The 14,458-nt window shown below is 40.2% G+C and overlaps 1 protein-coding gene across 5 annotated transcripts in view; it reads left to right on the top strand.

Moving 5' to 3' along the window:
* STAT3 (signal transducer and activator of transcription 3) overlaps nucleotides 1-14,458 on the top strand; it is a 54,885-nt gene that overhangs the window by 17,793 nt on the left and 22,634 nt on the right. For all 5 annotated transcript variants that reach the window (XM_036883304.2, XM_036883302.2, XM_036883303.2 and 2 more), the window contains 3 exons: nucleotides 11,423-11,551; nucleotides 12,428-12,572; nucleotides 13,114-13,212. In XM_036883304.2, the coding sequence (XP_036739199.1) occupies nucleotides 11,424-11,551; nucleotides 12,428-12,572; nucleotides 13,114-13,212 (372 nt within the window). In that variant the 5' untranslated portion in view covers nucleotide 11,423. The remainder of the gene's footprint in view (nucleotides 1-11,422; nucleotides 11,552-12,427; nucleotides 12,573-13,113; nucleotides 13,213-14,458) is intronic.

The following is a 14,458-nucleotide window of genomic DNA, read 5'->3' as shown; positions in this document are numbered from 1 at the left end:
TATTTTGAACATAGAGCCAACAGGATTTGGACTGGTTGTTAGTGGACTGGATGTTGGGGGGAAAGTAGGACGGAGGAAGGAGGAGGAAGAGAGGGAGGAGCGGAGGGAGATTAGAGTCAAGGATTATTTCTGAGGTTTTTAGCTTGAGCACGTGCTAGAATGGAGTTGTCATCTGCTAAAATGGGGAAGATTGGAGGGGAAGTTGACTGGGAGAGGTTTTTAATGAAGGGGTTAGTTTGGGGTACATTAAATTTGAGATGCTTGTTAGACATACAAGTGGAGATATTGAGTAGGCAGAGAGATATAGGACTTGGGGGTTCATGAGTAAGGACTGGATTGGAGATACAAATTTGGGGATTGTCAGTGTATAGCTATTATTTTGAAGGAGGAGGACTGGATGAATCATTTAGAAAGTGAATGTATAGAGGAAAGAAGAGGTTTACTTACATTAAAATAGTTTTAATAGCAAAGATTTTTCTTTAAAACTGCAAATTCTTTTTTCGTGGACGTTGGACTCTCTGTAAAGATGGTATTGCACTGCTATGTTAGTAAAAATACTGTTCTAGTCACCAAATGTAATAAACCACCTCAAATTTAGTGACTTAAAGTAGCAACCACTTTATTATGTTCACGGATTCTGTGTGCAGGAATTCAGGCAGGCATAGCAGGGCTAGCTTGTCTGGGGCCTCAGCTGGGAAGACCTGACCATTTGGATGCAGTATCTGATTCCTGTGCTGGATAAGTCAAAGGCTGATCTCAGCTAGATTCAGTAGATCAGGTGCCTCCATGGAGCCTCTCCTGCCTTGGGCTTCTCATAGGATGTTGGCTGGGTTCTGAAAAGTGAGCCTTGCAACAGAAACAGGTAGATCAGGCATAGCCTTGGAAGTTGCATGTTGACACTTTTGTCATTCTGTTGATTGGAACTGTCAGGGGCTTAGCCAGATTCAAGGAGAGGGGACAAAGATTCCTTCTCTCAACAGGAGGAATGACAAAGAATCTGGGGCCATGTTTTACAGCCACCACAAATGCCCTTTGAATTTGAGCTGTGCTCCCAAACCACAGTTACTTTGAAAGAAGGAGTTCTAACACAGGATTCACTGGTGTGGATTCTCAACCTTAGTTATACGTTGATCCATGCTAAGTGGCCAGGATTACCTTGCTGTTTCTTACTGGGAAAGTGACCTGAATGAATTTGAGCAAAGTTTCTTCCTTCTCTTCAGTAAGTGTAGAGCTATATTATGGGTCTGTGACATTGAGATTCAAAAATTTAAGTTCCCTTTCTCTGCTTTATTTCATTTGCTGTCTTAGAAGAATATTAATAACTTACGTACATTCCAGATCAGCAGATGCTTTTCTGACTCTTATTTGGGCTTTGGCTAAAGACAACAATATCCATTGCCTTTTCTAGCAACTTGCCCTTCTCCTCCCTTCAGTTGCCCTCAAGCCTGGAAATTTTGACATGCCAATTTGCTTGCCCATCTTACAATTGTTTCCAATGGCTATATCCTTCTGTTTTAAAAAGTTGGCAGCCTACCTCTGACTCATGATGGTGAGTCCCTCACATTTAAAGCTCATTAGAAGGATGCTTTGCTTCTCCCCAGAAAAGCCTCCAAACTCTAGAAAACTGTTCATATGGGTTTGAGTGAATCTTACCTCTCGATGCAGCTGCCATATTGGTGACATGCTTCTCAGGACTGTGGCCATCCGTATCTGCTCTGCAGAAACATTCGCAGTGGGAGGTGGTATTTATGTGTGCGTGCAAATGTGAGTAAAGGAAACTACAAAGGAGATGTTCATTCGGCATCTTAAATCTAATATCCAGTTGGAAGCTCTAAATCAAAATGATACATGAGGGTTGCCAGCAGAGAAGTCCTTACATGGAAGAGATAGAATCAAAACAATAGGAAAATACCTCTGAGGCCTTTCTGAGTACTGTGGGCTCTCAGCGTTAAAGCAGTCATTGGACCAGAGGTGGGGTTAGGAAGGTCTCTAACAGAGACAGGAAAGGGACATACAAAGCCACCAAGGGAAAGCAGTTGAAGCAAGGGCATCTGTGAGAAAGGAACAAAGTCTTCAGAGGGTGAGGGGTGGGTGGGTAGAGGTGGGGAGATGACCTGAAGGGAGATAGAACGTGAAAGTCATCTGGAGGCTGGAGAGAAGAGCTGGAAGTATCTACAGTTGGCTGAACTGTTGGGAGCCTTGGTCAGGGGTAAAGATTTTGGATTGGACAGTGAGAAGTTGGTGCATGTTTGTGAGCAGGGGGAGTGCAAGACTGTACTCTTACTGAGAGGTCGCTGCAGGATCATCCTTGAATTTTTCCAGCAAAACTGGAAGAGTTGGTCTGCTTCTCAGAATAATTCTTATTAGATGCAGTGCCTTGTCTGGAAGAATCTGCCTTACTCGATGTAGTTGGAGCTTATACCAGTGGTATATCCATCCAGTATGTATTTTTTGAGTACGTCTTATGAGCGAGCACTGTGTTGGTTGCTGGGGATCATGAGAAAGACACATCAGAGAGCAGAACCAGGGCTTGTCCTGCCCTCGAACTGCCAGTCCAGTGCAGTGCTTACAAGCACGGGTTCTGGAGTCACGGTGCCTGGGTCCAGGCTACGTACATGAGACACAAGGAAGACCTGTGAGGGGCCTGTGAGGGAGGCTGGGGTGCTCTTCAGCAGCTGGGGGAAGAGCAGAATAAGTGCCAGGAGCTGAGCCAGCAAGCTGGTGCCAGCCGGGGCAGGAAAGGCAGGGCCAGCCAGGCTGTCAGTCACATTCGTGACACTCACACTTACCTGCTGTGTGCCAGTTGTGCCACGAGTGTTCTGTGTACATGAACTCATTTAGTTCTTAGAGGCTCCTATGAGGTAAGTCCTAGTTTCTCCTCTTTCTATAGGTGAGGCAACTGGGGCACAGAGAGGCTCACAAGCTGGCACTCGCTCCTGTTCATCCAAGTGGCAGAGACAGTGTTCACTTCTGGGCACAGTGGCTCCTGGATCCGTGCTCTAAGCACAGAACTATTCTGCCTTAATATGACATACTTTGTTCTTCAGCTTAAGAACAATGCAGAGTCATCAGTGGGGTTTTAAGGAGGGGAGTAGCAAGGTCAAGTCTCTGTCCTGAAAAAGTCTGCCCACTGGAAGCGTGGAAGATGGACCGGAGGGAGGCAAGCGGTCAGAGCCCTTGTGGTGGCCCGGCTGGGTTTCTGCTCTGAGGCTTCTGGCTTGTTGTCTTTGTCTTTCACTCCCTTTCTAGGGGGAGTGGTGGGGTTTGTCAGTCAGTTGGAGTCCAAGCCCTGGACCCTTTTTGGCCCAATATCAGTGTGCTGTTTTTACCACACCATTTATTCTTAATGTCTTGAGGGCATCCAGCCGGCTGATAATTTATGGACTCAATAGTCTTTGGAGGCCACCTAGCCCAGTTGCTCTCCCAACTTCAGAATTACTGCTGTGACATTTCTCAACATCTGTTTGAACACCGAATGCAACAGGAGCCTGGGAGGTTGTCCCTTGCCCCTCCTTTTCTCTGAGTCCCCTTTGCCCTTCACTAGCACCAAGCCCAACACATCTCTCTCTCTTTTTAAAATTAAGGTATCATTGATACACACACAATCTTATGAAGGTTTCACCCATATTATCAAGTCCCTCCCCTCACCCCATTGCAGTCACTGCCTATCAGTGCAGTAAGATGCTTTAGAGTCATTACTTCTCTTCTCCGTGCTGTACTGCCTTCCCTGCCAGCACATCTCTCCTTAAGGTATCTGGAAGATGTCCTCTTCAAAGCAGTTTGGAGGAGAGGTCATATTTCTGAGTGTGGCTTACATGAGAGCCACCTCATCCCATGCCAAGTCTTCTCACAGGCTCTGCGGTACTCTGCTTCATTACAGCTGCCTGGGCCCCATCCTGGAGGTCATTACTCAGTACATCTGGAGTGAAGACCAGCACTGGCCTCTTCTGATGTGCACCCAGAGTTGAGCCCTGATCTCTGCTCTAATTCCAGGTTCTTGGTCTGGCTGCATGTTAGCATCATCTGAGGAATTTTAAATACTAACACCCGTTCCCTCATGGATTCTAGTTTGGCATCTGGTTTGGTTCCCAAGCACCTGTATTAAAAAACAACCACTGCCTTGGTAATTCTGATTTGTAGCTAGTATGGGGAATGTCTGCCCTGTAGAGGGGGTTACTCCAGAGGACAGAGTTGGGGAGACATGTTGTGGGGAAACAGATTCTGGTTCTGGAGTGGTTTATGCTTTCAGTTATGGATCTCCAAGTATTTGAAGAGTAACTCCTCTGTAATTTATCCTTTTCTCTCCTAAGCTCACTTCCTGCCCCTCAAATCTCACTGGGCACAGTGTTCAAAATCTGTGTCCCCTCACACCCTGTTGTCCCTCCCTGAATGTGTTTGTGTTTTGGTGTGCCATTTCAATTGTGATACAGTTAGAATATCTTTCTCATTGTGATTCTGGGCCAGTTACAGCGGGACTAATAGATTCTTTAGTCAGCACAATGTATGTCTGCTCAAATACCATAAGATCACCTTGGCCTAGTATCATGATTGACTAGTGGCTTACTTAAAAATCAGTGAAAACTCCCACTCTAGCATAGTCTAGTGCAGATTTGTATATAGACTTCACCTCTTAAAGTTAACCCTAACCCATGGTGGTTAAGAGCCTTTTTACCAGTGTGACCTTGGGGGAATCACTTAAAATTCTGTACCTCAGTTCCTCCTCTGTAAAATAGGGATAAAAATAGTATCTCTCTCACAGGGTTGCTGTGAGGACAAAATGAGTAAATAAATATCCATCAAATGCTTAAAACAGTGCCTGGCGCATAGGAAGTGCTATGTAAATATAATCAGTCATCATCTGCTAGTTAAATTGCTCTTAAACCAAGGTTCTAATTTTTCATCTTTGTCTTTCATTTGGATTTCACTTAATGTTTTGCCTTTAGCCTTCTTAGGACCTTGAGCCTTCCTAGGAGAACTACATATGGAGCTGTTTGATCAGGGCCTTCTCCCCTGACACAGGTCTACCAGTCAGCCTGAGGGATATGCTACAAAGGCTCATTACAGTGTTTGTATTTTACAAGCAGGGAAAGCTGACTTTATCATTTACCCTGGCTAATCTGATGAATTAATCTGTTTCTAAGGGCACTAAGGACATGGATTCAGCATAAGAAATGTCTTACTTAGCATAAGAAATTGTGGTGAAAGGGATGCCTTCTGGGGGAGGAGCCCTACAGAAGGACAGTGCACCCAGCACCCCTAGGAGGGATGCTAGACTTTCATTATCTTCTTTAACTTTGACAGCATATCCCTCCTAAGAGGGACACTTCCCCATTTCACTAAAGAAGAAGCCCATTCAGTCGTTAAGTAATGTCCCCAAAACAAGTAACTGTTAAACAGCAGGCAGGGTTTGCACCCAGGCCCGTCTAATGTCAAAATCTCTTGTGGCCTTGGCCTCACACCACACTGCTTCCGAGGTGTGTCTGTTTGGAGGAGTAGAAGTGTTAGAAAGTGGGGAGGCCAGGTGACGCACAAAATCGGTCTGTTTTGTGGTTTCATCTAGAGCTCAGACCTGTTTCAGGCAGTTTTAACTATAAACTGCACTCAGTAATTGACAAAGCATGTCTAATTGTGTTACTTTCAATTTAGAGGGAATTATATTTGTTATGCTCTTGCTTCTTTAATCTGAAATGTTTGTGATCAGATGGTGCCTATTCCAAATCAGGTATGGAGAAGACACCAGTTTCTTCTTTTTTTAAATCTTTAACACTGTTAGATTTGAAACAATAAGAGGCCTTGGTAATTCGCAGTTCTCAGAATCCTTTTTCAAAGATAGCTGGATGAGCACTAGATTCTGGGTAGTTCTTTCATTTTGTTTTAAAAATCCTGATTGTCCTTCATAGATTAGAGCACTAGATTTTGTTTCCTTTTTACTGTTCACATTCCCGGTAGTCTTCACCTGTTAAAGTTAACTGTAAATCTGATGCATTTTATTCTCTATGTTCCTGGACGCAAATTAGGTAACTGCAAAGGTAGGCGTAGTGATAAGGCCTTACAAGCATGTCAGGATTTGGAAAGTAAAAAACAATGTGTTTAGCGCAAGATTCTCGAACTCTTCCAAGAAGAATTACTGCAAGATAGGAGAAATGAGAGATGGTAGACTTTTTGGGGTTGAGAGTGCTCCAGAGTATCATTAAAAACTGTCCTTTCCCTCACTTCCCCAAGCTCTTCTCCCGAGTAATTTAGCGCTTCTTTCATATATTCAGTTTTGCTGCATTAGCAAGGACCTGTAATTCAAGTTCTCTAACATCTCAATGTCCATTTTTGCAAGAAAAGTTGGTTTCTGACTTTAAAGCAAATCCTGTCATTTGTAATTGATTATATTTGACTGTTACAATAAATACTAGATTAGGCTCTAGTATTTTGTCTTTTTAGGAAATCGAAACTAGATTTATACATAGACTTCTTATTTTAAAGGCAAACATGTGGTCTTAAACCTTATAAAGGTACTGTTTGGTCTTGTAAGCAATGAAATTATATGTTTACTATAGAAGTATAGTTATTTTGAATTATCTTTTTTATTTTGAAATTCCAAAGCCTTAAAGTCTCAGGTAATTACGAATGGTTAAATTATCAGTGGTTCAGTAGTTAAATCTATAATATCTAAATGTGAACTCCTGCTATTCATCACACCTTTACTAAGTAAAAATTTCATGAAATGTTGAGTCTTTGTCTAGCATTAATTGCCTTTTACTTTCTCTCATTTCTTCTCCTCCCTAATTTACTTGAAGGAGTTTGTCACTATCTCAGATTATTTTTGGAATGTGGTATGGTAAGGATAATAAACTAGAGCTTGCAAATAATAAATAATTTTGTCACTCAATGGGATTTGCAGGATTATATTGAGAACACTAATAGAATGCAAATAGTTGTTATGTGGGCTTTAAACAAAAATTTCCTTTCATAGAAAAATGTTTCCTATATAATAAGATTTAAAAGAGAATACGAAGTTGTAAAATTACTATGATCCCAACACTTTAAAAGAAATAAAATTTATATACACCCTGCGATAGAGTAAAAGGAATTACATCAGTATGTTAATTGTAGTTCTGGAGAGTGGAATGGCAGGATATGGGTGATTTTAGCTTTCAGGGTTATTCTTTATATTTCTCTGGATTTTCCATAGTGAACATTATTACTTTTATAATCTTTTTAAAATATCTTCTTAAAAGGACTGGTTTCTGTAGAGATTAGTACAAGTGTATTTCTTTGTTACTTTATATTTTGGTTGCCTTAAGTCACTGGGTCTTTTCTGACAGCACAGAGGAGCTTAGTGTAGGCAACAGATAAAATATGCTCTATTTATAATGTAAGTATTTCTAATGCAGAGTACGACTAACACCCAAAGGAAAATCTTGTGACACATTGCAAGGTGGAACAGAAATTATCTTTAGATCACTTTCTGTTCTGGATTATTGCACGTGCCTGGTTTTTGTCCCCCTTGTCATTTTTGCCCCATCCTCCCTCACCCCTGTTGTAAATCCAGTGGTGCGTGGATGTGAAGTACAAGTTTTTATTTAAAAAGAAGTTTTATGAAATGATGTAATGAATCCCTTTTGCAAGTGGTGTGTGGATGTGAAGTACAAGTTTTTATTCAAAAAGAAGTTTTATGAAATGATGTAATGAATCCCTTTTGCAACCAGGTCCTGATATATCTCTGGTTTCTGTAGACTGAAGTATACAAATGAGAACTGTGACTCTGGACACACATTTTTAGTGGTCTTTACAGTAATAAGTTCCCCATTAGACAACAGTTGTTTGCCTTATGACTTGTTGCTAAGTTGTCCCCAAGGGGTTGAGAAATTCCTGTTCTGAAAAGTCCAGAAAGTCTTTTGCTTACTTAATGTTTCACTTTTATTTTTCTCTTCAGTTGGAGAAAACAGGATCACATTTACCTTCCCTTTATATGTTAGCATCTACTATCTGCTAGCTTAAACTTAGTAAACATCTTGAGAGAATTAAGTCCTATGTCATGCCCTAAACCACAAATGTGTGGAATGAATTGACTTCTCTCCTATGCATCCTGAATGATACTTGGTGCTCAAATTGTTGTGCAGATCATTTTCTGTGTTCTGGGGTTCAGTGCGAGTGGTTGTTAAGTCACAAGTTTACAATTATTCTGTAGATAAGAAGTGCTTTAGTTAGACTTTAGTGGACTTCTTTAGATTAATTTGTAATTTGAAAAACCAGAATTGAGATTGTGAAATAAAGTGGGCTCTTAAAATTTTTTTTCCAGTAAAACAATTACCACAAAGCTAGTGAGCAATAGTTTTCCTAGATAATTTGGCTATAGTAATCTCTTAAGAATATTCCCTTCTTCGTCATTTGGTCTGATTGCCCTGTGGCTAGGGTTAAATGTGGTTTGTAGCTAAGCAGCCGCTGAAGGACATCACTATTTGACTCTGCCCATATTCACCTTGAAAATGCTACCTGCTCTTTTGGCTTTAATTTATAATAATTAAAAAAATATATAGGATAGCCATTACAGTATTACCTGTAGTAATTAGTCTTAAGAAACAGAACAGAATATCAGTCAGTTTTGGTGTCCTAATTTTACAGGAAAAACTATTAACTAGTTTCTGGTTTAAGAAAAAACACAATTACTATACTACTTATGTCCCCAACTAAAACTAGACCACCACCACTACCCTCTGCATTATGGGCTAGAATTGAACAATTTTCAACAGATTGTGCTTTTTTAATGGTACATTAGTTTGAAAATGCAAATATTCATGCATGACCCCAGTATGGATTTGTAATTGAGGAGGTGTGGTGGGATCTGCTTTAGGTTTTCACTGGGAACTTCTGGGAGTTGACTGTGATGGCTCTACATTTATACCCAAGACAAGCAATTAAATAATTAGTCGATTTTTAATTAATTTATGATACAAGTTTATTATGAAAAGCAGGTATTTATTTTTAAAAATTCTATTAGGAGAACCACAGCTTTTTGGTTACATAAGACCAGCAGTGTCCAATAAAAATACAATGCAATTCACATATGTAATGTTAAATTTTATAGTAACCACATTGGAAGAAGTAAAAAGAACTGGATGAAATTAATTTCAATAATGTCTTTTATTTAACCCAGCATAAAAAATATCATTTTAGTGTTAATGAGATATTTTACATTCTTTATTTTTTACCAAGTCTTCAAAATCCAGTGTGTATTTTACACTTACAGCCTATCTCAGTTTGAACCAGCCACTTTTCAAGTGCTCAATAGCCACATGTGGCTGGTAACTACCATACTGAATTATGCAGGTCTAGAGTTTCGGTACGTTCACACACAGTAGAATCTACATAAACTGGCATATTGTACAGATTTCTATGCAAATCAGGTCCTGAGAATCATAAGGCTGGTCCTGACACTTTTAACCTATGAGGCAGATTTTCATGTGGCCCCAGTGTGAATATGGTAAGAGTTCTAATGGCCTTTGATTTCTTATTGAGAGTGATACACACCATGGTTACAATGCTTTAGCCTGTATGTAGCATGTACTTCAACTATGCTTCCATTCCATCCAGTGTTTAGTGTACTGGTAGTGTTTAGTGACAGATGCCCAGGAGCATCTGTCCTGTGGCAGGTTGGTCTTGAGGATGGGAGGTGACAAGGAGGGGGCAGCTGCAAAGGAGTAGCTGTAGGTGTTTGGAATGTGCCTGAAAGGAAGGAAGACATTGTTAAAAACAAACCAAAAAAACCAAGCACCTAGGTAACTTACTAATTCAATTCTTCTCACATGTTTTTGGGAGATTTAGTTTATTTATGGAAATGTACTGGCCTGATTGGGGCAAATACCTCATTCTGATATTCTCATTTCTTTGCTTTACTGAACTTTTTCACAGGTGGAATTTAAGCCTTTGGTACTTGAGGAGGGAAATACCTTTGATTTGTAAGTGTGAAGCACACACTGGATTTGAAAAACTTAATACAAAAGAAGAATATAAAGTGTCCCATTAATTTTTGTATAATTGCATGTTGAGATGATAACACTTTGGATATATTGTGTTAAATAAAATGGACTATTAGAAGTAATTTACCTGTTCCTTTTTACTTTTTAATATGGCTGCTATGACACTTAAGATTATGTATGTGTCTTTCATTACATCTCTGTTGCATGCCTTATATTGTTAATTATTCACTGTAAAAGACTTCTGAGAAAATACTGCCTGTGCTTTCCTGAATATGCCCTTGGGATCTCTACCAACTGATGCTGTCTTTGCAGGAGCAAGGGGGTATTCTGTGTCTGTACCCTCAGTGAGGGAGGGTGAACTCCAGCACTGCACTCTCAGGTTCTGTAAGAACCACTTAGTGACCATTAAACTTGGTGCTTTGAGAACAGAAGACCTGTTGGTTTTGTCACCAGTTTGTTTATTTTTGTAAGGATCAGTTACTATGTACTTCTTCATGCCTCCTCTAAGATGTAAATCAGGGACTCTAGTTACTTATATGTGTTTGTGTATAGGCAGTCTTTCATTAATGTTCTCACTAGGCCCGAGAACCATGTCAGGAACTTTGATCTGTACATATCGTAGTCTTTGGCTATTACTCATAGTTATTTGTACAACTTCTTAAGACTACTTGGTCTGTGTTGGTATTCCCATGAGTCAGGCTGTTGAGAAAGAGGACTACAGGTGATTAGCTGGGTTGGTTTCTTCATACCTGAGCACTTCTCTGGGGTTTTCATGAACCTAGAGACAACTTGAATGTCTGGTATTTGGCTTCTCTTCTTTCTCATCCCAGTCTGAGAGATTTAAAAAACAAAAATAATTTCTTTTGAGTGGGAGAATCCTTGCTTATACTTGCTTGTCCTCGTAAACTTGTAGTCTTGGAATGAGCTCTCTGTCCTCCCTGAACATCCACATCCCACATCTTGGTCTTAGTTCAAGTTTAGAGAATATACCTCCCAGTTCACCTAAAAGGGGCATGGGGTGGGAAGAAAGGAGTTGACATCTATTGAGCATCTGTTGTGTAAGAGGCACTGAGCTGGGTGCTTTAGAGGTATTACCTCAACAGTCCCAAGTGGTGGGAATTATGATCTCTCTTTTATAGATGAGAAAATAGAGATTTTGAAGTTAAGTAATTTTCAACTTCATACACCTCTGGTAGATAATGGATTCTAGAGCTTGGCATAATGTCTGCCTTGTTATCCCACTTTGGAAGAAGTTGTGATGTGGTTCCAGAGGTAGAGGTCATGAATGTGTATGTGTGGTTCTAAACTGGGAGAAACAAGCAGGATCCTTTCCAAAGCATCTTTTATTCCTAATCACAGATCTGATGCCGGTGTCGGGTAGATGGGGGATTTCTAGATTGTTACTCCCTACTGGGGCTTTTGGTGACCATATGAACACTTTGGTCCCTCAGGATGGCCCAGTGGAATCAGCTACAGCAGCTCGACACTCGGTACCTGGAGCAGCTACATCAGCTGTACAGTGACAGCTTCCCGATGGAGCTACGGCAGTTTCTGGCCCCTTGGATTGAAAGTCAAGACTGGTGGGTCCTCCTTGAGAAACTCCTCAGATTGTCAGGTTTGGGTTTGAATCAAGAGACATGATCTAATTTAACTCTTTGCTAATAACTATTTCATTGAAAAACTTAAGGGTACAGGTGATGGAACAAAAGAGGTCAGGAGATAAACATAGGCTTGTAAAAACATTTCCTGTATTAGAAGTGCATATGGGCAACCGTCTGGTGGCACTTTGAACCAGCCTGCTTAGTGGTGGACGTTTGGAAGGCTGGTTTTGATCACATTTACTTAGTGAGATCTGTGTATTTTGACACCAAGGATGTGCTTCAGATATTTTTTGTTTGAATGAGAATTCTATCACGGGTAGAAGTTAGGCTCCATACTTCTGATTCTCCTTTAATTAAAGGAAAGAGACACAAAGTAAGAGAAATAGACTTGTTCATAGAGGAGATAATGGCACAGGATTCCAATGGCTGTTTCCTTCACTTTAATGTATTCAGATCCACCTATTAGTTCTGGTTTAATTCAGGCCTGTAAGATAGTTTTTCCAGAATTTGATGAGGGGCCAGGGAGATGCTTCAGAGATGTTGGAGATAGGCCATCCTAGCCTGGGATTGTTTATTTGCTACTAATAATCTGACCACAGAGTTGACTGAGAATTCAAATCAAAATAGCATGTCCACTTCACTCCAATATTTATAAATATAGACTATGACAGTGGCTAATAGTATCTGGAATAATTGTTAATAATTATTAACCTGGTGATATTTATTTTGCTGAATCTAAATTGATGAATGGGTTAAAACATTGGTTTACCTTGTTTTCATTCCCCCTCAGTGGTGATTTCTGTGTGTGTGTGTGTAGGTTTCAGAATCATTCTTTTTCCTTCTTCCTTTTCCTAGGGCATATGCAGCCAGCAAAGAATCACATGCCACTTTGGTGTTCCATAATCTCTTGGGTGAGATTGACCAGCAGTACAGCCGCTTCCTGCAAGAGTCAAATGTTCTCTATCAGCACAATCTGCGAAGAATCAAGCAGTTCCTTCAGGTGTGGTGATGAGAAACTGAGTAGAAGAGAACCTGAGTCTGCAGAGTAGGGCTGTAGCTTTCTTCCTGGAAGTATTTCTTCTCTCATTTGGCTAAGTGATGAAAACCTCTCGTGTTCTTTAAATCAAAGTAGAAGTAATTAGCCCTTTCTTTAATCTCTGTGTACTCATCCTTGAGCATCATGACCTGAAATTCACTTCTTTTGTCAGTTAAAGTAATACTGTGGTTATTGTATTAATTATACTTTGTTAGAATGTTAATAGCATGAGTGTAACTAGGTCCCCTCATAGGAAGATGACTTTTCCTAATTGGATACTCCTTGAAAAAGTTGGTGGCACTCTGTAAGGTCAGGACAGCACACATCTGCAGGCTCGGACCAGGGTGCCTCTCACAGAGTACAGCTCAGTGTAACTGCCTTTCATCTCCCACTGATTGCAGCCAGACCCGAAGCCCTTGTTCTATTGTTTCATGTAGTAAACGTAACGCTTTCCTCTGCTTATGAGGAAGTTAACAGAGTTGGGTTCTTTCTCTCCTACTTACAGAGCAGATACCTTGAGAAGCCGATGGAGATCGCCCGAATTGTGGCCCGGTGCCTGTGGGAAGAGTCCCGCCTCCTCCAGACGGCAGCCACAGCTGCCCAGGTAAGGTTGGGGAGAAGTGCGGCACTGGTGAAGATGGCCTTTCCTTCTGGGTACAAAGACGTGCCTGCTCTTCTTATATAGTCACTTAGGGTGTGCTCTGACCTCCAGGGGACAAGGGGGTGCTCAGGGGTTTTACATCTTATATAGTGAAAATGTTACTTTTTTCTTGAGTATATAATGAATTCTCCTTTTTTTTTTTTAATTGAAACATTACAGAAAAATACAAGGAAGAAAGTTGTTAAAAACATGCTATGTCACTCACTCCCTTTCTTTACTGTCTCTTCCCAGGAAACCAACTTTAAAGTCTGGTATATATATATACCCTTTATACCTTTCTACAGGCTCGTATAAGTTACAGAAAATACACACACACACACACATCTTATATTTAAATGGGTCTACTCTTCTGCATCTTGCTTTTTTCACTTAATATTATATCATATTTGCTGCATAATATTTTGTGGTGTAGATTTGCTGTAATTTATTCAGTTATTCTCTCTTAACAGATGTTCACTTCATTCTGTTTTTTTTCCATTATAAATAGTACTATAATGTCTCCCTATGTGTTTTTATATATTCATGCTTTGATTTCTCTAGGATAGATTTCCAGGCATGGAATTGCTAGGTCAAAGGGGATATGTATTTTAATTTTATAGATAGGTTTTAGAACTAATATCAAAACCAGAACAATATGGTAATGTACTATTTTTGGGAGCCACCTTGGGGATGGTTTGAAATTGAATCATACAGGTTCACATGCGTTTCTCTTTTGTGGTTAAGTCTGAGTATACCCTCACTAGAGCTAGAGATAACAGTTAGCTTAGGGAATAGAGATAACGTGTGATACTAACCGGCCCACTGCAGGAACAGGTCCCATGCCACTGGTCTCACCACTTATACTGATATGAGAGACACATCTGTCTACATCCAGCACACCTAATTTAATCTGTGTGTATGTGTGTGTGTGTCCCACTATGTACTAGTTATTATGACCCCCCTGCCCTAAAGGAGGTTTAGTCTGGGAGAAATGGAAAATCAAACAACTTTATTATGAAATAAAGTACAAATTATTAAAATATTCTAAAAAACAAAAAAAATTAAATAGACCAATAACTATAAATATATACTGAAAAATACTTTAAAAACTTTATATTCTCTGTCTCCCCTAAAACAGCCAATAACTCAATGGTTTAAAGGTTTTAACAAACTTCCTTGGTCCACATTGTTCCATTATCATTTAAACTCT

This window comes from Manis pentadactyla, chromosome 4 (genome assembly GCF_030020395.1).
Source record: "Manis pentadactyla isolate mManPen7 chromosome 4, mManPen7.hap1, whole genome shotgun sequence".
Taxonomy (NCBI): domain Eukaryota; kingdom Metazoa; phylum Chordata; class Mammalia; order Pholidota; family Manidae; genus Manis; species Manis pentadactyla.
Note: the sequence above shows the minus strand (reverse complement) of the source record. Positions and strands in the feature narration are given on the sequence as shown.